Here is a 27,214-nt window from a genome sequence, read left to right as displayed (position 1 = left end):
CTACATTTAAGCACTTCTACGTAGTTTTGAAGACAGATCAATGTGTCCCAGAGTCAGCTGACCAATTTCCTATCTTCACCTGTTCTTCTCATATCCTCTGTTTTAAAAGAGACAGAAACCAGTTGCCTAATCCAGAATCCTAGTCATTACATTGACTCTCCCCCGCCCCCAATTGCCCATATTCCTCCAAAGAAGACTTCAAGCGCACATCCCAAGGAACTCCATCAGCAAAGTGAAGGTGACTTATTCATCAGTTCTTTTTTGGATTTCTCAGAGTTGAATGGCCTCCATCTCTTCCCTAACCAATTTATCCTCCATATTGCTACCATGCTAAACTCTCTAAATGGTAACATAACGCCATTCCCTTAATAAAAATGCTTAATACCTGAGCTTTGCCATCAATATAAAGACCGTCTACCTGAGAATGCAAACAACTCCCTCTACCTTTCTTACCTCTAGCTGCATCTCCTATGGCTCCCCAGGATCTAGCAAGTGTGCCAAGTTCTCCCAGGTTGCCTTGCACATGACACTTCCTCCACATTAAATGTCTTTATTCATCTCTCTTTGCCTACCTCCTCATCAGATGTTATCTCCCCTGAGAAACGATCTCTATGATCACCACCAACCCTGCTCCCAATCTGGATTTAGATGCTTTTTCCATGCCATCCTCACAGCACTCAGTGTTATTTATTTTTTTTTTAAGGAGGCTCCACGCCCAGCATGGAGCCCAATGCACTGCTTGAACTTTCGACACTGAGATCAAGACCTGAACTGAGATCAAGAGTCGGAAGCTTAACCAACTGAGCCACCCAGGTGCCCTGTACTCACTGTATTCTTGTAACAGATTTCTGAATTTTGTGGTTTATTCTTCTGGATTTTCCACTGAACTATGAGCAGAACAGAAGCCGTGTGTTTTATTACCACATTCTCGTGGCCCACTACAGTATCTACTACATAACAGGTGTTTGAAGAATGTCTGTTGAAGAAATATTCTATGCTGGGGCGCCTGGGTGGCTCAGTCAGTTGGGCGTCAGCTCAGGTCATGATCTCAGGGTCCTGGGATCGAGTCCCGCATCGGGCTCCCTGCTCAGCAGAGAGCCTTCTTCTCCCTCTCCCTCCGCCTGCCACTCTGCCTACTTGTGCTCTCTCTCTCTCTGTCAAATAAATAAATAAAATCTTAAAAAAAAAAGATTCTATGCTGTAAATCAACAAAACAAAACACAATACCTATAAAACAACCTCTTTATGAATATGTGGTTTAACTTCTTAGTTACATAAAATTAGTTTAATTAAACATGGATAAAATCATAAAGGAAATATTTCTATGACAATCTAAAGAGGACATTAGGGCACTTAGAAAAATGAGAATTGCAGAGCTCTGGAATTTTGTTGTCTTATTGCTCATTAAAATGTCATGTTTTCATAACAACATAATAAGACTAACGCAATGTTCTAAACAGGATAGGTTTTGGTTTATAATTTTAAAACGCTTTGCAGAGGAGGAAGGGGAAAAGCATACAGAAGAGGAAAGAAGGGAGGCGCCTGGGTGGCACAGCGGTTAAGCGTCTGCCTTCGGCTCAGGGCGTGATCCCGGCGTTGTGGGATCGAGCCCCACATCAGGCTCCTCCGCTATGAGCCTGCTTCTTCCTCTCCCACTCCCCCTGCTTGTGTTCCCTCTCTCATTGGCTGTCTCTATCTCTGTCGAATAAATAAATAAAATCTTTAAAAAAAAAAAAAAAAGAAGAAGAGGAAAGAAGGAGAGAAAGAGGCACAGAAACATCTTCCCTAGAAAGCTGGGAAAGCTTTGAAGCAAGGGGAAGGAGAAGGATGCTTCGGGAAGATGTGTGTCTGTATGTATTCCACATGGAGAAGCTGCTGCCCTGGCAGACAGAGCAGATAAGCCAAAGAAAGAGAGTGAGGAATGCAGAGGACACAATTTGGAGGTAAACTGTTTAGGTCAGACACTGAGTAACAGAACTTTCCCAGAACAGCAAGCTTAGGTGGGTGTAGGGCACAGGAAGCAATGGGTGTTAGCACTTGGCATTATGGAAGAGGAAAGTGAGGGCTCAACGCGACGGCCCATCCTTAGGAGATGCCTGGTGGTCCTTTTCAGACCACTGCGGCCTGCCTCATTTTTAGCATCCATCTTTCAAAGAAACACTGTGTATGACCTTGGGCAAATCACTTTAAGTCCCTGCACTTGCTTATCCATAAAACAATCTTTACAGTTTTATAGCATTTACACTAATATTTAGTGGTTCTATGCTACTATATAGTTTTGTGGGGTGTTTTGTTTTGTTTTGTTTTTTTAAGTTGGCTCCATCCCCAGCCTGGAGCCCATGATGGGGCTTGAACTCACGACCCTGAGATCAAGACCTCAGCTAAGGTCAAGAGCTGGACACCAGACTGAGCCACCCAGGTGACCCTACCATATAGTTTATATCCTGAGAATCACTTCCCTGGTGCTGTCACTGATGAAATGGTCCTGGACATGTGTACACGTGGGTAGACAGACCCATACCCTCAGTTCGCAGCAGAAACCACCATGCATGCCAAATTTACATCACGGATATCCAGCTTCTATCAGATTCTTAACACGTTCCTATCGTACTCATTACCAGCATTGCAAATGTCTAATTTATAAAATGTGAGAAATTTAAATAGCAAGTAATTGTTCTAGTGAGTGAAAAAACAAGTAGAAGTAAACATGACTAAGATCATGAGGAAGAAATATTTACAACATGTTTAGAAGTTTGCTCAGGTGAGATAAAAAGTGATGGAAGTCTGCTCTGTAACACCATTTCCCTGCATTAGATACTGGAATCCTGACGAGGAATCACTGAGCAAGGTTTAGGATAATGTAAAAGGCACGCCTTATTAACTCTTGGACATCTCATTTCTTGGTCATAAATCCTATTAACTTGTATTACCAACTGCCATAAAACTTGCAGATAAAAGATAATTTATGCTCAGTGTACAGAAGCTAATGTTTCCGTACTCCTGAGAAGCACAGGACCAGAAAATGAGAAAGTATGTATGAGGAATCTGGAACCATCCACACTCTGCATGGCTAGCATGATAAACATGGCTGGGAGCACCTAAATGTCTTCAGAAGGATATAGCCTAACTAGTAATTGCTATCAGTAGCGTTTCATGTCGAAAATGTCTCACTGGTTTCATAAAATCTCCTGTTCATAAAAGGTCATAAAGTCTTATTAAGAAGACATTTTGGAAAGTAAAAGAGAAATGCTTACTTTTAAGGGAGGAGCTATTATGCATTCTATTTTTAATTTTCTATTTGAAGGAATGTTCATTCTGCCATTTTTAGAGTAAATGCTACCTACTGAGGCTTTCACTCATAATGACATTTTGACCCACAGCAAGTGAAATATGCCAAAACACAATATAAAAGACATTATAGATTCAAAAATAAACCAGCTAAAAAATTCCAAACACTTTTCCATATTTATACAGACCTGGAACTACACTATGGCCTCCTTGTTTTAAAATTCAATTTGTAATAACCAAAATAAGTCACAGAAAGGGGACTGAAGAGAGAACGCAGGTGAAAGACTTTGGTCTGGAACAACCTGTATAACTTTAAGGGAATGGTTCCTGGACGTGCAGATCAGCCCTCAGTGACTGAAAGGACTCTTGTGAATGAAGGACACATACTTATTTACATAACAGTCTCAAGAGAGTCTCACATGTAGATTATCACTAAGATAATTTGGGGGTTTGGGTGGCTTTTTTATAAAGATCAAAAAAAGCACATTTTAGTCCCATGGTCTAGGGCTATCATTGCCACTTAATAGACACAGACAACTTCTCTTAGCAAAGCAGACCACCAAAACATTTTATCTCCCACAGTTCCCATCGCATGTCTCATCCTCCTGCTATTATCTTCAATTTCAGACAACCTATAATTACAGAACCAATTCTAGAAAACACTGTTCTCAAAAATAATACTCATAATAATTAACATTTACATTGAATTTCACCACTTTTGAAGTATTTTAGCAAAGCTCCAAGGTAATCTCATTCAATCTTCTTAAATGATAAAAATTCTTGATGTATGTACATTTTGTTATACTTGAGGGAAATTCAGAGTCATTTTTCTTTAACAACAAGGTGGGATATATCCTTAAAGTGTACCCCAAATTCATCTTATTTGAAAATGTTGTGGAGAATAATTACACACACACATACACACACCCCTAAACACACACGGCCACTCAGTAGAACACTGTTAATGGATAATTACCAGCCTATGAACTGTAACTTGCTGTTTGCACGTTAGTCCACTAACCCCAAGAAAGAGGAAATGTAGCGTAGTGGTGCACGTTAGTCCACTAACCCCAAGAAAGAGGAAATGTAGCGTAGTGGAAAGTGTTGAGTCAAAACACTTCGTTGTGTGACTGACATCTGTCCTGCTTTCCTCATAGCACTGTTATGAAGCTAAAATTAGATGCTTCTTGTAAAAGTTCCAAAATTATCTTCCTTTCTGAGAACAGCTATTTGTTGACTTTTAATTAAAAAATACATTTAAAAAGTTTCAAACCATTCTTTATTTGGCACTGAAGCATACCTGATTGATTTTCTTGGGCCCTAGTTCTATAATATTTGAAAATGGTTTCAATTTAAAGTTATGAGGTCTCTTCTGTTCTTTGTGACCGTGATTATGATCTGTCCTATTAACAATGAACAGCAACGGTAGACACCCTTTCTGAGTATCCCCCCAAAACATGCACACGGCCGAATCTGGATGTACGCTCTTGTACACGGATAACCTCACACACAGTCCTATGAACACACACATGGCAGAGGCAGTTCTGTTCAATGACCTGAGTGGCGTTTCTAGAATACAGAATGGTTCTATGTACTAATTTTAGTACAGCTTTCACTTAATTTTTGGTGTTAATCACATTTCATAAGTGTATAATTAAAACTGCTTAAAAATATGGCACACTGTGTAAGATGGGTTCATATCCTAAACCCTCAAACATACTCATTTTGACTTTTGCACTTATACCAATAATTGTCTTAGTGTTCTCTTACTAAAAGCAAATGGAAAGCCTGGACCTAGTATGTGTCTCTGGGGAAATTTTTTTTTTTTTTTGATTTATTTGACACAGAGAGAGGAAGAGCACAATCTGGGTAGATTTCTCTAGAACTAGTGCTAAGGAGGAGCAGAGCCAGCACTGTTAACCCCACAGGTGGAAATCTATGCTAAATACTGTCACCGCTCTACATGACAGAGGGTATGACTCTGCGGGAGGGTTCTGCTCCACACTAGATAATAGTTACTTTCTTAGGATAGGTAATTTCCTAGTTAGTTCAATGAGACAAAATCATAATACCAGAGAATCCAGAAGGCATCGTTTGGGAGCATGTAGGCTATGACAGGATAGGATAACTATGTCGGGAGAAGCGAGGATTCTGTTTCAACAACTAATTAAAGTTTAACATATTTTATAAATGAGAAAAAAAGTATGCTTCTAGAAATTATGGAGGGTCATGATTCCAGACTTTCTTTGCAAACTTCAGTTTCTGGCAGTTTGAGACAGACAGTGTTCCGTGCTCACACAGTGGTTCTGTTCGTCTCCCTGGGCCACGGCCTTCTTTTTCTAGACTGCCTTGCAGTGGGCTGGGGAGTGTCACTGTGTTCTCACCAAAGGTGACAGAGGACAGAGCCAGGCCTGGTCTTTAAAAACATGCAGTGCCACTTTCTAGCTATCTTTTTCCTAAATGCCACAATTTCTTCCACTTGGCTTAGATATAAAATGGAGGATGCCGCCCAAACCAGACCAGATATTCCACTGATGAGAAAAGAACTTCAAAAACCTAATCTCGGGTAAGCCTTTGAAATTGGGGTTAATTACTCCTGTAACATACGCAGGGTAAGACCTGACTTACAGAGGCAGTATGACAAATTAGTACCCTGACCAACTTAAAACAATAAAAAGTGCTAGAAAAAACAATTAAAGAAATCTTTTAAAAGGCATCAAACATCTGTTTTTGTATTTTTAAAGATACTCAGAAGCCAAAAACTAAGGTCGGATTGAAAAAGAAAATGAAATCTCATCTTTGAAATGTTTGGTGCTTACCAAAGCAGATGAACTTGAGCTTTGGTTTCCAAGGCATCCAAGTACGGAGGGTCATAGGAGACAAGGCCCAAGGCCTGCCCAAGCTGGGAGTGTAAAAGGAGACTGCACCACATAAAGCAGAGACTTTCAGTGTAAGAAGAATATAAATAACACTCCCACTGGACCACTAGGAAAGCCGCCTGACCAAGCCCTGGCATCTGGAGCTGAGAAGACAGAGCAGGTCTCCCCTGAGCACCTGTAACTAGAAGTCAAACTCCTAGCAGAACTGCCTTCAGAATTCACAACACCTAGATGGTCAAAAAGTCTCCACAGATGTCCTAAGTTGTTAATGCCTACAAATAACCAGGCTAGGAGTCCGCTCTACGTTCTCCTTGGACTCACGTTTAACTCACACTTCAGATAATTCCCACATGTGAAGTTCCCAGAAATATAAGGTCATGGCCAAAAATCATAACACACAGAAGGAACTGAGGTTGTAAAATATAAAAGTGAAAGTGAATACAAAAGACTTATAAACACCACAGCTATTAGAATTATTCTTGACCATAAGGAAAGTATGACAATTATGTTTTAAAGAAAGGGTCTTGAGAAAGTGAGTAGAGGACAAGCATATACAAAAGAAGAATCATGGCAGGAATTTAAAACTCCGTGGATGATTTTAGCAGCAACTACAGACACGGCTGAAGCAGGAGAGCGGTATAGAACACAGGGGGTGAGCTTCAGAACGCAGCCCGGGGAGGTGAAAGCATCCAAAACGTGAAAGAGAAGTTTTGAGATACACATGATGCAATTGGAGGATCTTAATGACAGTTAACTGGAGTTGCCAAGGAAGGGAGTAGAGTAGTGTCAAGACACTATTTGAAAAACCAATGGCTGAGTTTTCCAAACAGACAACAGACAGCAACCTATAGATGGAGGAAATCCAGTAATCCCAAGCTGAAGGCATCTTCGGAAGTCCGCAATTATACACATTACAGCGATGGTACAGAACGCCAAACACACTGAGCGATTCTTAAGGGCAAAAGTCATTTTTCAGAGGTGGCTTTTTCTGTCAGTTAATTTTCCATTTTTTACTTCTTAAAAATTATTGTACTGCAGCTTTAACTAACTAATAATCTATTAACTAGACTACCTACAGCCAAGTTACAGGAGACTACTTGAGGAGTCATACCATCAATTCGATATAATAAAGCTCAATGACTTACGATGGCAGAAAGTTTCATGCTTCAGAAATTGTTAGGAGATTAATAGGTATTTAACAAACACATAATTAGAAATCTAAGAAGCGTATCTGCTCATGTCGTACCACTAAGTGAAATATTTTAATGACTTCCCATTATCTACAGCAAAAATGTCCATATTACACTGTGCAGAATTCAAAGCTCTTCACGATCTAAGTAATTTTCTAGTCTTATCTTCTAGCATTTTCCATACTGCAGATCCTACAACATGCCCTGTGCCTCTATCTTTCTTTAGTGGCTCCTTCTGCCTTGCGTGGCTTCCTCACCATCTCCCACAGCAAATCCACTCATCCTCGAAGATCCTGCTCCAATGTAGCCTCAAGAGAATGAACACCAGGGATTCTGTCTCTTCGTTGGCTGCCATATCCCTGGGTAAGTAAGTGCCTGGTGTTTAGCAGGTAGCTCACAAATATTTGTTCAATGAACTGAGTGAATAAAATGTGAGCACCACCGAGTGGACTTTCCTTCCTACGCTTATGACCAAATCATATAATCTTTCATCTCATATATGTACCAATCTTTTAATGGTGCTTTGTGTCTATGTTTTTATAAATGACTTCTTCATTGGACATGTGCTAGAGAGCAAAGATCGTGTTACTAGGCTGTTTAGTCCTCAACTGCCTAGCAGTGCAATAACCAGCAGGCACTCCATAACTGTTTGTTGACCAAATAAACGGACAGTATGGAGACTGAAAACTGATTTCTTCAACTCCCTTTTCACATCTCATAGGAAGTGTTCCAGAAAACAACAAAGCTAGGCAATGCAAAGAGCCAGCGGGGAAAAAATGCAAAGCTGGCTGAACAGGGAACATGCATTATACCCACTATATTAACCAAACAACAATTTTTAGGTAATGACAGGCTACAGATGGTGGCTAGCAGAGGGGGTAGAAGCAATGCTCTAAGCAGTACATTACAATGAGAGGCAACAAAGAACAACTGCCCACTATCTTTTAAAAATGTTACCAAATGATTATCTTTCTAGATGAACACACTGATCAACCTTTTAAAACTTATTTAATAAGAATTCTGTTCTAAGCACTATGTTGATAGAAAATTTCCTTGATATTCATCATGGGAAGTGAATGACATGATCATTAGAAATTTATTCTGTGGCAGTGAAATTAATAAGCAGGCAACTTATGAAGAGTAAAAGCTAAAGATTTTCTTTTTAGTGCTTAACAAAATCAAATCCAGTTTCCAATTATAACGACAACACTGAAAATATATGAGAATTCCATTTGAAATATTTGCCAAGCTTTGTGTTTCCTCTGTTGCGATTTTTCTCAAGTGGCATTCATATTCAGCTGCTCAAAATGTGAAAGCGTTAAATTTAATTCTTAGTCAATTTGATTAAAAGTCACAAGATTTTTTTTTCTGGGCATAATAAAACGAAAACTTTGAGGCGTCTCCTGCGCAGTGTTGCTGTTGCACGCTCTGAGGCAGCAGACCAGGGTAAACTCAAGTAGGCAAACACGGTCAACTTCACTCGTGTGTCAACTTCAAAGGCACGCAGTAGGCTCCTGTTTTCTGCAAGTCTACTCCAATGTTAAAAGTTCTGTGGAAGCAAAGTGCTGACATTATTTTTCACTTACTGGTTGAAGCAGGTAGATGAGAGATTCCTCTTGGATTATTATAATTGGCACAGGAGTGATGCAAGTAGCTCGGAACAGGGTGTTCACAGATGCCATAATCTGGTCAAAACGCCCACCAAGACCTCCCAAGGTCACAATTACATCTACCTAAACAAGGCAAAGCAAAACTGAAAGTCACATACTTAAAGTATTTTCAATAATTAAATGGCATCTAACAATGGAAAAGAGCTTCCAGTACTATATTTTATGTGATAAGCCATAGAGAAATGCTAGATATCATTTCTGTTGTTTGGATGAAGGGATGAAGTTACTTGTTTAAAGTCACATAATTGGTGAGTAGCAGTCACATTTCGAGACCAACTCTTTCAAGTACAAATTTTATGTTTTTCCCATCTGCCTGTTGACCTGGAAAACTGGTCAACTCCTCCTTTACAACTCTGTTTATGTGTTCCTTCCTTTTGGAATCTTCCCTGATTTCGCAGCTGGTACCTCTCCTGTCCATCCCCATAGCATAAGCATACCTGTGGGCTCTTCTTATAACACAGAGGTTTGTCGCCCCACTAGAATTCAAGTATCTTGAGGGCCTGTACCGTCTTTTGGCGGAGACTGGCGATGTTGCCTAAACTCTCAAGGCTTCATTTTTATGTTCATGTGCAAAAATTGGATAGTATTGGCCAACTGATAAGGTTGTTGCGGGGTTTGAGGTAATTAAAAGAGTTAAGTGTAAAGCCTTTGGAACATGTTCATAGTGATCGTTTAAAAAATATCAACTATTATTCTCTTGCCATTTGCAACGACGTGGACGGAACTAGAGGGTATTATGATAAGCCAAATAAGTCAGTCAGAGAAAGATACCATATGATTTCACTCATATGTGGAATTTAAGAAACAAACAGATGAACATAGGGGAAGTGAAGGAAAAATAAAATAAGATTAAATCTGAGGGGGAGGCAAACCATAAGAGACTCCTAATTCTAGGAAACAGTGTTGCCGGAGGGGAGGTGTGTGGGAGGATGGGGTAACTGCGTGATGGGCATTAAAGAGAGCACGTGATGTAATGAGCACTGCGTGTTCTAAGCAACTGATGAGTCACTAAATTCTACCCCTGAAACTAACAATACAGTATATGTTAACTGAATTTAAATTAAATTTAAATAATAAAAACCATGAGCTATTATTCTATTACCTTTATTATTTTGGGTATTATTACAGTTACTTTTTAAAACATTTTTGTTATTACCTATAGTTTGATATGTTACTTTCCACTTAACACTTTCAAGACAGCATTTCCTATAACTAAAGTATAATTTATGTAAATGTTCCCTTGTTGTTGAAAATATATTTCCAGGATATTAATATATAAAATTACCTTGCTGCTTTCCTTCTATATAAAACAAAGGTTAAAGATGGGCTGCAGGGAAGTGAAAGGGAGCAGAGCGACCTTCTCCTGCATAGAGCAGCCCACAGTGGGCTTGAGAACAGAACCCGAGGCACTGCGTCCTCCCCTGACCCTACGCGCCGCCTTCTGCTCATCCTAGTCTTGTAATGTATCAACACCGTCAAAGCGGATATATTCATCATGGAAGAGGAAGGATTTAAGAGCTTAATTAAAATATTATAAGAAAACCTTACATATAAAAACAGACTGTAGTAATAATCACTTCATCTGGAATAAAATAAAAATCGTTTAAAAACAGGGAGTATGTGGTTTTTAGGTTTTTAAAATAGTTCATGAAAAAAACTTAAATAACATTTAGTCCATAAAGATGCCATGATTTTAAAAGAATAACATATTAACCAAGCACCCATATGACCTGTACAGTTAGTTCCTAGAGGAACAGAAAGTGGTATGAAGTCCATGAAGCCAAAGGCTGTCTTTCTCTGGCCCCATTGTTACAGCCCTGGTCTCTGAATAGTGCCTAACACATCAAAGACAGTCAAGTAAGTGTTTGATGAAAGAGTAAGTGAAAACACTGCAAGAAATGACACATCACCTAAGGAAGAAATAGCTTTATTGCTATATGGTGGGAATATGTAAATCAGAATGGGGTCCCATAAAAACACAAAAGGTAAATTACATAGAAAACCAAGACATCTGAAATAAGTTTTCTATTTCTGACTGTATCAGAATGTAGGGACGATGGGAATTTTTACTTTGGATAAGATGCTTCAGGTCAAAGCTACACCGCACAGAGGTGCCTGTTTTAAGATACTAGTTTTGGAGATCTTTCAAGATCTCAAAGCATTAGATTTGGGGTCCAGGAAGAGCGTGTATCCTGGGAGGCACATATTACTCTGAATACATAGGCAAGACAGGGACATCTGTTAACCTTCAGAGGAAGAGGGTAACTTGTAAGCCATTAGGTTTAGACCTGCCAAGGAGACTGCATCTGCTTGGGGTATCGGGTCAGGGAAATGGCTTCTCATCTTAACTAGGAGGACTTACTAGTAAGGCCACTCCAGACCAGTGGGGAATAGGCCCAGAAATTATACACCACCTCAGAAAAACTGAAGGGAATTTGCTCTAAACTGAAGAAAAAGACGTTCAAAGAAGTTATGTATGAACTACAGCAAAGTTGCTCGGGCTCTAGTAAAAAGCACAGGGCTTATTCTTAGGCACATAAGCCTAAATTCACATCAGAAGCAAGGCCTGCTGAGAGTTTATTCACTACGCAGATTCTGGAATCCCTTTTTTAGGTTCTCAATTTTTCATCACTATACTCTAAGCCTGGAGGGATCCCATAACCTTTAAGGCTGAAATTTAATCCCCCTCTTCCGCACTGGGGTATCATGATGAATAAGCAGTATCTGTAGATCAGTGATTGAATTTTTCAGAATAAAGAAGCCGCAAGATTACTTCTCATCACTACTCATTCTCCCTATAGGAAGTATTTAGCGAGACTGATTAAAAACATTAGAGGATCAATGGGGGCTGCAGGCAGGGAGGGGGAGGGTCAGCCTGGGAGGTTTCTGCCACTCTCTGGCTCCAGCTCTAAGTATGGCAGCCCGACACCAGCCCAGCACATTTACGTAGGCTTTACAAGGCTAGATTTACGTCTTTAGGACTACAGTGCCACTGGGACAGTGTTCAATCTGAAACAGACCATTTGTAGACTGCCACCGTGACTCTTCTATGTGGATCCAAAGCCTTGTGCATTTATTTCTAATATCACCCAGTGTATTGTAAATTTTTAAAACTTTGTAGGGTGATAAGGCTGGTCCCTGCCAGAAGTTTCCCCTGCTTGCCCTCTGGACTGTGACCTAGTGACATTCAAACAGACCAATGAAATCCTCTCAAGCTTTTGCTTGTCAACCCACCCTGACCCCTGGTAAAACACTTCCCATGGGGCCCTGCTCTATTTTCCAGCTCCCCACGTGTTTGAGCCTGCTTGCTGGGCACTCCTCCCATGTAGCCCCCAGCATGGAACACCATGCCTTCCTTTCTAGGACCTATAAGTATAACAAAGCCTTCAATTTCAGATGTCTGTGTCTGCATCAAACAAAATTCCCAATTTAAATAACATAATTATTCTTTACAATACATACACCCAGTCGCACTTTGTTGTCACTGTTGATAGACTTGAGTATCTCTCCTAGAAGAGGCCCACGTATCCCAGATGCTAGCTGCAGTGATCAACAGAGCAGACGAGTATTTACTGAGCTTCTCCCAAGCATATAAAAACTCGGGAAAAATTGAATAAATAACCAGAGAGGCAAGAAGCTATTTATTAGGCTGAGTTAACATCATCTCATTCCTACAAAAGGGGACTTCTCTACTTACTTAACAAGGGTTCAAATAGTCTGTGGCTCTTGAAAAGAGTAACTTGTTTCATATGGTACTTCTGGTAATATTTATCGATCATTTACCATGTGTTAGGCGCTATTCTAAATACGATATATAAGTAAAGAAGCCAAAACCCCTGCCTTCGTGGCGTTGACATTCAAATGGAGGATGATACACAATCGACAGACATACAAATAAGTCTATTAGTTAGGATGTGAAATGTTGGTAAGTGCTAAAATTGGGAGAACAACAGAGCAGGAGAGGGGAGATCAAAAATGACAGGTTGGGAATGTGCTTCGCTTTAAATAGGAGCAAGGGCAGACTATGTTGCAAAACTAAGCGTAGCACAAAGACCCAGAAGAGAAGACTAGATGAGAGAGGTGGCCACGTGTACGGATGCCTGGGGCTGGACTCTTGGGACAACAGACTATGGTAAGGCCCTGAAGCAGTGACATGGCCCCGGGCATTTTCAAAGAGTATCAGGAGGCTAGCTGCTAAAATTAAATGAGAAATTAGTAGGAGAAATCATGTAAATATGTAATGCTTACATAAAATGTAAGTATTAGATTCGTAGAGACTTGTTAAGCCATCCTAAAGTCCCTGACTTTTACTGGCATCAAATGGAGAGCCATTTTGAGAAGAGGAAAGACATGATCTATGTATTTCCAAAAGTCTGTATGTATCCAGAATTTCTCCACTTCTCAATACACACAAACTCATCACAACCATGGCTCAAGCCACCAAAATCGCCAGGGGGTGTAAGCCACCATTCTATCACACGTGAAATGGCACATAACAGGTGTCCAGTAAATATTTTTTTGAATAAATGGAAGAATGAAACAGGGGTTGGGAGGGCGGTAAAAGAGCACGGTCAATGGATCAGAGTACTGGTTGAGCTGATGCTGGAGTCCGGGTACAAAAAAGTGAGTCAAACGGATAAAACAGCCAGTTTTATAAGCCCTCCATAACCTCTATCAACAAGGTCTAGATGTGTTCACTGAATTGAGTAATTTGGTTAAAAAAGTAAATAAGATAACCAGAGGGGATAAGTTTAAGGAAACAAGAGGTCTGTGTATTGGAAGGTTCATTCGCATATCTACAGAATTTACCATGAATCAAGACAGTACTGCTGAAAAAAGTATTGGTGACCTAGATGTGTACTTGATCAAGACAGGAGGGGGAATGACCAGGACTGTCATGAAGAGGACTACAGTAATGAGTGATTAGATTAGGTTGCCATGAGGTTGAGAACTAGAGTTTTTAGGGCAAAAGAAGAATGGAACACAACGGCACTGTCTAATGTAAATATGAAGGGATACACACGGGCAATTTTAAATGCTCAAGAGCTACACAGCTGCATTTTGAAAGTTTTTAAAAAGATGTAAAATTAATTCTAGAATATATTTTAATGCACTATATCTAAAATATCATTTTAAGATGTAATCTGTATTAAAAATACGGAGGTGTTAGGAAAACTGGACAATCACATGCAGAAGAATAAAACTGGACCCTTACCTTATACCACCCACAAAAATTAACTCAACCTGAAGAGTTAAACATAAGACTTGAAACTATAAAACCCCTAGAAGAAAACACAGGAAAAAAGACCCTTGACACCGATCTTGTCAACCATTTTTTAGAGATGACACTAAAAGCGCAAGCATCAAAAGCAAAAATAAAAAAGTGGGACTGCATCAAACTAAAAAGCTTCTGCATAGCAAAACAATCAACAAGAGGAAAAGGCAACTTACAGAAGAAAATATTTGCTGATGGGAAATTAATATCCAAAATCTATAAGGAACTCATATAATTCAATAGCAAAAAAACCAAACAACCTGATTAAAAAATAGGCAGAAGAGCTTACTAGCCACTTTATAAAGAAGATGGACAAATGGCCAACAGGTACATGAAAAGATGCCAGACATCACTAATCATCAGAGAAATGTAAATTCGTTCTGGTTATATATCTAAAAGGAATGAAATCAGGATCTTGCAGAGGTATCTGCAGTCCCATGTTCATTGCAGTGTTCTTCACGACGGCCAAGATAAAGAAACGACTAAGTATCCATCAACAAATGAATGAAGATTACACACACACACACACACACACACAATGGAGTATTATTCAGCCACAAGAAAAAAGGAAATCCTACCAGTAAGAACTACATGGGTGGACGATGAGAGCCCTATGCTAAATGAAGTCAGACAAAGAAAGACAAATACCATATAATCCCTCTTATAGGTGTAATCTAAAAAAAGCCAAACTTGCAGAAACAGAGTGGAATGATGGTTGCCAGAGGCCGTTGGTAGGGAAAAGAAAGATGTTGGTCACAGGGTACAAACCCCCGGTTATCACATGAGTAAGTTCTGGGGATCTAATGTACAGCATGGTGACCGAAGCTACCAATATTGTATTATATATTGAAAGCTGTTAAGACAGTAAATCTTCCACGTTCTTACCATGCCAAAAAGTCACAACAAAGCAGAAGGTAATTATGTGAGGTGACGGAGGTGTTCACTAACTCTATAATGGTAATCATTTGGCAACATTTGTGCATCATATCATCATGCTGTATGCTTAAATTTATACAAAGTTACTCATCTGCTATATCTCAATAAAGCGGGTAAAAATAAGGAGATATTTTACATTTTTTCACACTTGGTCTCCAAAATCCTCACTATACTACTAACTACTACTAACTAGTAACTAACTACTAACATATCTCAATTCGAATCAGCTACATTTCAAGTACTGAATTGACGAGTGGCTAGTTTTAGACAGCACAAATCAAAAATCAGCAAAAAGCAGTGAAGACACCTACCTCTAACTTTCAGAGCCCATTCTAGAAGTGGTAGTAGGAGAAACAAAACCAAACAAGAGCACTACTCTGGCTGCAGGGAATTGCCGTCCTTAGGGAGAATCCCAGTTTATGCCGGAGTTAGACACAAAGACACTGCGAGTACAGGGGATTTTACTGAGAATGAACCATGACTTTCAGAGGCACTAGCAGGGAGGGCATCCAGGGTCTAGAGCAAGTCATCTACTTTTGAATATACCTACTATTCTCTAAAGAATGGAAGCCAGTCTCAGAGGCTAACGTGTTTTCTACTAGTTGTGATGTACTAAGGATTCAATATTTTTAATGCTAAAAAAGTGTTGTTACAATCTTATCAGCCCCGTGGAGAAAATATTTCAGTGTATTGTATTTGTGCACATACACACACGAGTAGCCAACACATGCCTATTAGGCCACTGGTTTCTATTTATTTCTACTCTCAAGTCAGGGTATTTTCATGAGCTTTTTTTTGTTAGCAAGGGAGAGTGTTATGAGAATAGGGTTGCCTTTTGCCTTTCATATGTAATCAGGTGTGGCACAAGGAACCCTGAAGCCCTGGATTAATATATTGGCCATCTGACTTTGGCATGGTACATTCTTTCAAAAGCCATGTAACCACATACAAGTTACATAACCTCCTTGTGACTCTGGTGGCTCATCTATAAAGGTAAGGGACAGACCAGATTCATTAACGTATTTTCCAAGATTCCTTTCACTTCCGACAGTCCACGTAAGGTTCTCTGGTTTCCACTGTAACAGGTTAAATAAAAACTGCATCTATTTTGTTTAGAAAAATAAATGAAAACCTTAGCTTTGTGTAATTTGCCTTAATAGAATCATGACAAGACTGGTTGAGGGATACATAACACTAAAAGGAGAAGCAACTTCATTTTTCTATTACAGCACTAAAAGCCTTTCAGTAAACAAATGATATGTTTTTCTCCATTTGTCCTCAAAAAGACTTAGAAACAGCATGCATGAAGTCTACAGCAGAGACAGTGGCTGTCAGCATATTTTAATTACATTTACTTTCCATAAATTGAATTCTAGAGTTGCATAAATGGACAATTTCTTTATGGGCTCTCCCTAATAGGGTGACCATACAATTTACCATACAAACTGAGACACTTTCAAAAGTAAGAGGGGGACATTATATATAATTACACCAAGAATACAAGCATAAACCAAGACTGTGCTATGTAAACTAAGACACATGTTTACCCTACTGTTTGAGAATTATAACTAACATTAGCCTAGCCAACTTAACAAAAGTAAACACTAGGGGCTCAAATGTTATTCTTATGCTTCCCTTAACTTTCGAAGATCGGTACTGTATTATAGTTAGGCTTGAATAAGATGATGAGATTCTCTGATCCAATTGTTTAATGCTCTTAAAGACTGAAAACCCAACATCAGCCATGAAGGAAAAAGCTGGATCAAGATAAAGCAAAAACAAATAACTGACAAAAAAATCAGCAATGTCAAAATGTTAATAAACCTATAAAGGAATTCCAGTGATTGATATAAAGTACAATGAGACACCAAGGAAATCAAAGACCGCGGATTTTATGGTATCAGAAGATAAATGTACTCACAAACACAGAATATACCTAGCTCAATGGAAGCTTCTGAAAATATGACTAGAAGGATGCCATTTAAATTTCAACCAGGCTCACTGAATCACAGTTGAATGTAAGCCTTTTTGGGTGAGAAAGAAACAATGCCTCTTGCAATGGCAAGATAATGAGTCTTCCGTTCACAGATGAGAAATCTAAGGAAATTCAGGGTTAAGGGTGTGACTAGTGTAAGCATTTTCAAAGGATGCCTACCTTCCGCTTTCTAAAAAAAAATTAATTTGTTTGAGCAGAGTTATTTTTTCCAACTTTGTCAAATTGTAAATACGCTGTTATTAAGAAATTAAGAAATTTCATAAACGTGTTTATACAAACATGTTAGAGAAAAGTTAAAGAAGAGAGGAGGAAGGGACCTATTTGTATCACTGAAGAGCGATCGACGTATCCAAGCCTGTCTGCATTTGAGGGAAACTAGGAAGGCACTGATAAGGATCTGTACTAAGGCTGCTGACTGCTATAAACCATAATCCCCTGGTAAAAGTTTTAACATAAAAGCCCAGGCAGCGCACACTCTCACTGACCATGGGGAACTTACTATGCCCTGTGCCTCTCTGGAGAGCTCAGCAGAGGGGACTCCAACCTCCATGCACAGACTGGCAGGACCTCTTGCTGGCGAAGTCCCTAACACCCTGGCTCCAAGTCAGCAGAGGAGGCGGCCAGGAGAGACTGACCTGTCTCAGTGAAGTCCCCTCCCTGCTGTTCATTCTCTGTTAGCTTGCACCTACTTTCAGTATTGCCTACCCTTTGACATCCCAAATCTACGAGTTTTACCTTTCACCCCAAATTCTCAGAATGAAACACTCCCCTCACTCCAGATAGCTCTTAATCTGGCTTGCCCAGGGAGAGTGGACCCTGGAGAAGGTTCACTCTCCAAGGGTTCTCATGGGTCCCATCGGATGTCAATTACAGCATCATTGACAACATATCAGGATAATCTGCTTAACAAAAGCATCTACTCTAAACACCACACATTCTTGGGAGTCAGAAACCGTCTCATTCAGTTGAACTACAATACTTGGCAGAATACCTGGATACACATAAAGGACTTTGTCAGCTCAATGGTTAGCTAAAGGGTTACAGTTTTCACCCTGTAAGTCTTTGGCAAACAAGACCAAATCATCATCAAGTATAGACTTTGTCTATTTTTATAGTTCATATTCCTTTCTCAAATTCTTGGATGGGAAAAATGACTAAAGAGTTATTCTTCAAGGCATTCTCTAATCGGTTCTTTTATTTGTGTCACTGTAATTTTTGTCCTTTAATTAAGCTTGCATACAACCATTATGCTGTTTTTCAAAATTGTCTTATGGCTTTCCATTCAAAATTCTTTAGTGGATTACCATCACCTGTAGATCAAAATTCAAATTCCTTTTCTAGAGATTAAAGATTCTCCATATGTTAACCACAAACAATCTAACGACGACAACTGCTGCGAACAGCTCCCATCCTCAGAGCTCTTCCCGCACACACTGTTTGAATCTTTCTTTGTTGACTCTCAGACTTGCCATTAAGAAGCCTAAAGCACTTTGAAGTCAGGGACCATGGTCATGAGAGAGTAAAGGACAATGAGTGAGTTCATTCCCATAATAATGCAATGCTTGTTTGGTTGGCCCTGGACAAAGCTTTGAATTTTTTAAAACATTTCAGTCTGATTTTAGTAATTCTGCCTTTCCTTATAGATCTGTCTTGAGTACTAATATATCCCTGATAAATTGGACTATAGGTTCAAGCCATATCAGTGAGATCCCGGGGGATGAGACATCTTTTCCATATAAACAAAACAACACTGTGATATATAAAAAAAATATGGAAATGTGTTATTTCTCCTTCCCAAGTAAATACACCAAGGGATGGCAAGAGCTAATTTGCATGTGTTCACATTTCTCTGTATCAGGAAGTGAGTGCCAAGGAGAGTTGGATAGAATAAAGAAAAACACTAATGGATTTTTTTTAACATGATTTTATTCTATTATCTCTGCTGAAAATCAAACTCTTCGAAGAGTCAGGAATATATTTATGAGTAAGTAAAATTACATAAAGTCACAGCTTGTATAAATAAGTACATGGATATTATAAATCTACTAGAGGAAATTATGGTCTCCAAACCTCTCACATTATCAGGATGTGAAGATACTTCTTGGGAAAAGGTATTCACAAAGGTATTCCTTTTGAATTATGGGGGTCCTGAGAAATGGAAAAATGTATTACTTGTGATTTAGAGCAGCCAGAATACCTCATGTAGCATCTTCGACACAGTTGGTATTTAGTGTAAAATAAAAAACAAAAAATCATTTATATCATATTCAGAAATAATCAGCTATTTGGAAGTAGAGTTTGAAAGGCTATTACAATTTGCATTATATAAATTTTGTCCACAGAAGCTAAATGATTGGTCGGTAGATGAATGAAAAAAGTCCATTTTGCTTTTTAAGCCTCCTGTTCAACACAGACCAGATACTTTTCACTCTGGCTAAGAATTCTCTAACATACATGTTTCCCTGTGGAAGTTGAATATTTGAAAGAGCACTAAGGAGTCATTCTTCCCATTCTGTGGAAACTGGGACACGGCCCTGTACCTACTTTCTTTAGTCGTTTTCACCTACTGAGCAAGGTGAGAAGAGACAGATAATTGTAAGAAATGCTTTGTTCCCGGACGATGAGTATTTCTGCACTGGCAGATCGCTTTTTTTTTTATTACTATTTTTTTACTTTTAAAGATTTTTATTCATTTATGTGACAGAGAGACAGCTAGCGAGAGAGGGAACACAGCAGGGGGAGTGGGAGAGGAAGAAGCAGGCTCCCAGCGGAGGAGCCCGATGTGGGACTCGATCCCAGAACGCCAGGATCACGCCCTGAGCTGAAGGCAGACGCTTTAACGACTGCACCACCCAGGCGCCCCCGGCAGATCGCTTCTTAATAGCAATTATCCTCTCTTGCATCACCGGGATTCATTTTTATACAACAATATTTCTTGCTTTGCTTCAACCATAAAAGAAGTCTTCGCTGCATATTCTTGTCCAAAGTGATAAATGAAACTCTTGGTTTCCATGTCTAGATGGATTGGATTTAGCTATTTGCAGTACTTGGAGTGTATTATTTTCCCAAAGTTTAGTGGTATAAAACTCTCTTCATTTTTTATTGACCAGTTTATAATAGGTGGCTATCAGACTTGCTGTCATGCAATCCTTAGGTTTTGCAATCTGGAGCAATATAAATAGTTTATGTTAATTATCCCCTCTCCACTTTCTGGGAGAATAGAGAACATTTTGACTGCAAATTCTGCACTTGGTCATTAACACTGGTTTCTAGATATGCATTCGACCATTTTATAATGCCAAATGAGAATGTCAAAACTGTTACTGCAGTGACATTAATTACTTAAAGCTCATTTTTTGCAATGTGAGTAAGTGTGCTTTACGTAATACACGTACACAAAATAGCTGATCACCTCATCATCCTCCGGTTCACCTTAATATTATAAGCAATGCTATTATGTACTATTTTGCAAAATGTATTCCATATCCGACAGCATCATAGCAAACTGAGTGTAATTTGGGATAAGTCATTTGTTCAATAATAATTTCCTCTTTCCGAAATAATTTATTTATATGAATGCTTTAAAAAAATCAGAATATTTAGGGTCTATGTTATAAGCATCTAAAATCTCTAGTAGAAATGGATGAGGAGACAGAATTAAAACGTAATCAGTGTACTTTGAATTCAGATACTCCTATTTCCTAATGTGTTTCAAAATATCTCGATCCAGTTGAATTACATAAATTCACATACTTGTTCACATGTTGAAGGGGAAGGTACATTGTGGATCCAGGAAAGGAGGTGGAATCACCTGACTTCTACTCTAGGCATCTGGATTCTCGTGTGCCCCTTGCCATTATGGACCAGCACGTTGACCACGGAATGCTAAGCAGAAATGCTCTGGGAAAGCAGATGGTCCTGGAAGCAGAATGACATTTTCTACTTCTGGCTACTAAGACAGGAGAAGAATGGAAAGTGAATACTACAAATTCCATCTTTTCCTCTGACTTAAATGGGACTTCCTGAGATACTTACACTCATGACTGAACACAAAGAAGAATATATTTCTATGTATATATTTCTCTTCTCCTGATTACTTAACTTCCACTGAAAATGTACTGATCTGATGTGTACATTCCATGATAAGCAGTAACATCCTTTGAGTTCTTCAGTCATGACTTAAACTATATGCAAATCATTTCTTACAAATATAGTTATTTTTACTATTGTGGACAGTCACGATCATAGATGTAGGTATGACCACAGATGTCTAAGGCATCTGCAGAGTAAGGAGAAATTTTTGAATCTACCATGCAATTTCAGGATATCCCATTATATGTGTGTTATTCTTACAGAAGTCCTCAAGACAGAGTTTCCTCCTCCTCTGTCTGCAGTTTCTGCATCTTCGCAACGCAGTAATTCAAAATAAAATAGTCCTTTTCACGTAAGGTCAGCACGTCTTCTGCAGAAGAGCATCACACCAACCATATCTGCAATTCTCTGCATTAGTAAGAAATTTTATCTGGCAAGTGAGTCATCCAGCTGAGATTCCTGGTAAGCAGATAAACTTAACCCTTGTCCCGGGGCCTATAAAAAGCACACTTCTCCTCTGGCAGGGATGGATTAGGCTGCCACAGCCGCTGGGGCCATAAGCTTTTTATATCCGTAGCAACAGCTCCCGAGTCACTTCAAAGCACTGGGTGTATCTATTTTCTCTTGTTACACAGCACTATAAAAAAGATTGCTGGTCTCTAAGAAGAAGGAAAAACAGAGATGTGAATTTCTCTTTTGAAGGCTTCTCCAAAATGATCTAGGAAACAGCCTGCTTGTTCACTCAATGCCCAGAAAACTTTCCTTCTCCTTCCTTCCTTCCTTGTCTGATACTTACCTTGCACAGCATTTGTTCGAGAACCTGAGTATGTAAGTAGTTACTCTGGCGCTTGACAAGGGAAACAACACTGGCTATGTACTAAAAAACAAGAGGTGTTTTTATGAAGACATACTTAAGTATAGCTGAATATATCTCTATGAATACATGTGTTACTTTCTAGAAATTCATAAAAATTATTAAGTTTACAACATTGCTTTGAAGTAGACGGCCACTGGCCAGAACGTAGAGAAAGTTGTCTAGAAGTCTTAGAAGGCCTCAGCTATCCAGCAGATGTTGGAATGGAATGGTACTGCTTTCAGTATTACTTCAAGGAAGTTGGCAAGATTTATTCTTGCTAAGTTCACAATGATAATGGCTGATGAGACAATCTCTAGGTATTTTCATTTTTTAGCTCTCAACTTTTGTGAGTAACTTAGAACTTAGAAAAAGCTTCAGGTTCTAGAAGTAAAATATCAATTAATAAAATGTAAAGAAGGCATTACATGTACCATTTTTAATTACACACAACGCATATGTCCTTCCCTCCCCATAAAATGAAGAGAAAAACCGAAAGTATAAACTATCGAATAATAGCTCCATGTACTGCCAAAGCCAAACAATTTTCAATTCTAATGCGACAAGAGCTGGAGCAGTAGAATAAGCCTCCTTAAAGTAGATTATTTAATAAAATTTACCAACATTTGATAAAAAGGGCTTGGTAAAAAAGAATTCTTCCATATCTGCGCACATTCATTCGTTCAGGAAATACCTACGGAGTGTCCAGTGTGCGCCAGGTGTTGTCGCAGATCCTGGGAATGTAGCAGAGAATGAACATGTACGATCGCCTGCCCATATGATATTCACACTCCTGTGAGTGGAGATGTAACAGAAACAAACTTCCTAAATATATAGTACGTCAGATGGTGACGGGTGTGATGGAGAAGACCCAGCACACAAGTGGAGGAGGACTCATGAGCCAAGGGACGGGACAGGAGGCTCAGTGAGGGGTGTTATTTAAAAAGGGAGGTCACGGAAGGCCTCATGGATATGAGCTGCGATTTCCTTAGAAAAACAATGATATTATTCCATTTTCTCCAATGAAAAGCTAAAGAGCAAAACAGAGAAGGGTTCTATATAAACAATTTACTTAAAAAAAAAAAAAGGTTGAATCTTTTCTGCAGAGGCACGTTACAGCATTTATTGTACTCTGAGTTATTCTGTGGTTACATGTACACCTGTGTCCTCTATTAGACTGGAGGGTCGGGGCCACAAGCTTAGTCACCTAACCAAGCATAACGACCAAGACAAGAACTGTGCAGAAGTTTGTTAATGCAATTGGAAGAAGATCCTCAGTAGCTTCGACAGTATGTCTAAAGGGAGGAAGTCTGCCATTGCAACTCTAAACTCTAAATACATCCCTCAGAGAGCATAAGGCACACGATGGCTATCGCAGGATTAGGAAAGTCAGAGCACATGTCCCCTCTTCTTGATGCACCAAGACAAGGTGCAAACAATGGTTAGCTGGTTGTGTAATTCACCTCCCTACCGGATTCCATTACTTAACACACAGATACCATTCTCACCAGTTCCCTGGGAATAAGGAAAGTTGAAGACATCCCCTGAGAAACATTTCAATATGTAAGGAGTCCTCCATTTATTTCAAGTTTCTAATAGTAAGATGATTCTTAATTGTTATCCAAAAACAAATCTATGGTGAGTCCGTGAACCTGGGCTATAAACTCTATCTAGTTTAAGGGATTCCTAAAAACACTAATTCTAAAACCATATTAGTCTATGAAATTTATTATAAAATCAAGAGAGCACAGTATATTTATATCATAATGTATTTTGTGAAATACACAAAATGTATTTTTATAAAATATATATTTAACATAATTATATATAAATTATATATCTTCTATAATTAACAAAATACAATGTTATGTAAATATATAAATACATTATATAAAATACGTTGCAGATCACAAGACCTAACGTATACAATATATGACTATTAATACTACTGCTGTTACATTTTTATTAAGGATTTTATATGTGGCAGGCACTGAAGTGCTTTGCCTCGTAACCTGCTGGTAGATTATTACTCTGATTTTGCAGAAAGATCTCTCTCTTACACCATAAACAAAAATAAATTCAAAATGGATGAAAGACCTAAATGTGAGACAGGAAGCCATCAAAACCTAGAGGAGAACACAGGCAGCAACCTCTTTGACCTCGGCCACAGCAACTTCTTACTAGACACATGGTGGGAGGCAAGGGAAACAAAAGCAAAAATGAACTATTGGGACTTCATCAAGATAAAAAGCTTCTGCACAGTGAAGATAACAATCAACAAAACTAAAAGGCAACCTACAGAATGGGAGAAGATATCTGCAAATGACATGTGATAACAGGTTAGTATCTGCAATCTATGAAGAACTTAACAAACTCAACACCCAAAAACAAATAATCCAATTAAGAAATGGGCAGAAGACATGAATAGACATTTTCCCAAAGAAGACATACAAATGGCTAACAGACACATGAGAAGATGCTCAACATCACTCATCATCAGGGAATACAAATCACAACCACAATGAGATACCATCTCACACCAGTCAGAATGGCTAAAATTAATATGTCAGGAAACAAGAGATGTTAGTGAGGATGTGGAGAAAGGGGAACCCTCCTACACTGTTGGTGGGAATGCAAACTGGTGCAGCCACTCTGGAAAACAGTATGGAGGTTCCTTAAAAATAGAGCTAACCCTGTGATCCAGCAATAGTGCTTCTAGATATTTACCTAAAGGACACAAAAATACAGACTCAAAGGGGCACATGCACCCCAATGTTTCTAATGCATATAGCAGCATTATCAACAATAGCCTTACTATGGAGAGAGCCCAAATATCCATCAAGTGATGAATGAGAAAAGAAGATGGGGGGGGGGGGGGTGTTTGTGTATACATAGAATGGAATATTACTTAGCCATCAAAAAGAATGAAATTTTGCCATTTGCCACAACATGGATGGAGCTAGAGTGTATTATACTAAGCAAAATAAGGCAGTCAGAAAAAGACAAATACCATATGATTTCACTCATACATAAAATTTAAGAAGCGAAAGAAATGAATATAGAGGAAGAAAGTAAAAACAAAGAAAAAGAAAAAGAGAGGGAGGCAAACCACAGAAGACTCTTAACTATAGCAAACAAACTGAGGATTGCTGGAGGGGAGGTGGGCTGTGGGGGGGTGTTAAATAGGTGATGGGCATTAAGGACAGCATTTGTTGTGATGAGCACTGGGTTTTATACTTGAACGATGAATCATTAAACTGTATACCTGAAACTAATATTACTAATATATACTATATGTTAACTAACGAGAATTTAAATAAAAACCTGAAACAAAAAAACCACAATGCACTGGAAACCAACTCTTTTAATAATAAACATATTTACTATCACAAACGGTAGACACAGCAAGGATGATAAATCATTCAAACACATGCTGTAGGAGAATTAATATGATATCAAGAATGCTAATAAGAAGATCCCTTCAAAGAAGAACTGAGTTAAGGTTTGCCATGACACCCTCTGGAATTTACTTTAATGTTACCGAAAATATATTTATTCATTGAACAAATATTTATTGAATAAATAACTGGGAGGCAATGAAAGATTCTAGGCAGATATGCAGTTAACATGTAAGACAGGAGTTATAGTAAGAGAACAGAGTGAACGAGGTCAAGCAGAAGCTAATAAAATAACCCAAGTGAGAAATGATGAAGGTCTGAACTAACCCAGGAGCAGTAAGACTGGAAAGAAGAAAGTGGGCACGAGAGATATGTACAGAATTAAAGGAGCTGTGACCAACCGGTAAGGGATGGTATAGTAAAACAGAAGGCTTCTCTCCGGTTTCTGCCAGGTGGATGGATGGTAGTGCCAGTGCACGGGACAGAAAACAAAGAGAAAATGGGATTCTGGGAGAAAGATGATGAATTTTCTTTAGACACTGAAATGAAATTCTTCTGACTTTCTGGTTAGCAGTCACAAACAGGCTTGGAGCTCTGGACGAGAAATGAGGGAGTTAACGACACCGAGGTGTGAGGGAGCACCCCTCCAGCACGAGCCAGGTGAAAACGAAGGTGGTGATGGCGATACAGGATTTTGACAGGTAAGAGGCAGTACAGGAACGAGCAGGGTTCCTCCTTCTGAAGCCAACCCTGGAAAACTGCTATCGAATGTCAGTGCTCTCTGATTAAATCCTATGATTCTTTGACGTCTTGGGAAACCGGGCAGTTTGAGGACGTGGGCTGTTACCGCAGTTTAAGGATCACCAAGTTTCCAGCTAAAATTTTCAAGCAGGCATAGTTTTCACATGAAACAGTTGCCAAAATATGCAACAGAGACTCACAAGTTGAGACTTTTTGAGGAAACACTTTAAAGGTGAAAGAATTCATAAAAAGGTATTTGGATTTGCCTAAGTGCTAAGAAGCGCTTGCCATTTATTTTGTAACACTGAGTCATATCACAAAAAGATTACACCACCTGATAGAGCATATTTGAAACAGTGAGCATCTTTTTTTTTTTCAAATAAGCTTCTTATTTTGGAGTAATTTCAGATTTAGTGAAAAGTCACCAAGATAGTACAGGGATTATACCCTTTGCCCAGTCCCGGCCAGTGCTAACATCTTCTGTAACCGTGACACACACCTATTCCACCTAAGATCGACACCAACATACTGTTACAGGATCTCTTCTCCTTCGGTGGCCATGGTTCTTGGTCACGCCGCTTCGAAGAATGAAGAGGGAGACCAGCAGAGTGGTGGGCAGCAGGGCAAGGGACCCAAGAGGGTGGCCACAGGAATTTCTAAGTCTAGGGGGTTTTATGGGCTTGTTAGTGGGCTGTTTTAATCTGATTAACCCTCCCTGTGCCTGTCATCCAATCAGGTTTTTGTCAACTACCTATCACATGGGAAAGGGCGGATGGCTCCTTCCAGGGTGGTGTAGAATCCTTTTAAGGATGGTCTCCTCTTAGGGAGGGGGCCGCTCCCTGCCTGCCTACCTTCCAACTAACCTTCGTGAATAGTACTAGTAACTAAACGCCAGG

The 27,214-nt window shown here is 39.2% G+C and overlaps 1 protein-coding gene across 2 annotated transcripts in view; it reads right to left on the bottom strand.

Annotated features, from left to right (window-relative positions):
- Positions 1-27,214, bottom strand: part of TPK1 (thiamin pyrophosphokinase 1) — a 319,082-nt gene that overhangs the window by 120,545 nt on the left and 171,323 nt on the right. For both annotated transcript variants that reach the window (XM_045792418.2, XM_045792417.1), the window contains exon 7: positions 8,944-9,090. In XM_045792418.2, the coding sequence (XP_045648374.1) occupies positions 8,944-9,090 (147 nt within the window). The remainder of the gene's footprint in view (positions 1-8,943; positions 9,091-27,214) is intronic.

This window comes from Ursus americanus, chromosome 3 (genome assembly GCF_024610735.1).
Source record: "Ursus americanus isolate L20-20 chromosome 3, mUrsAme1.1.p, whole genome shotgun sequence".
Classification (NCBI taxonomy): domain Eukaryota; kingdom Metazoa; phylum Chordata; class Mammalia; order Carnivora; family Ursidae; genus Ursus; species Ursus americanus.
The sequence above is the reverse complement of the archived record's forward strand: the minus strand, read 5'-3'. Positions and strand labels throughout refer to the sequence as shown.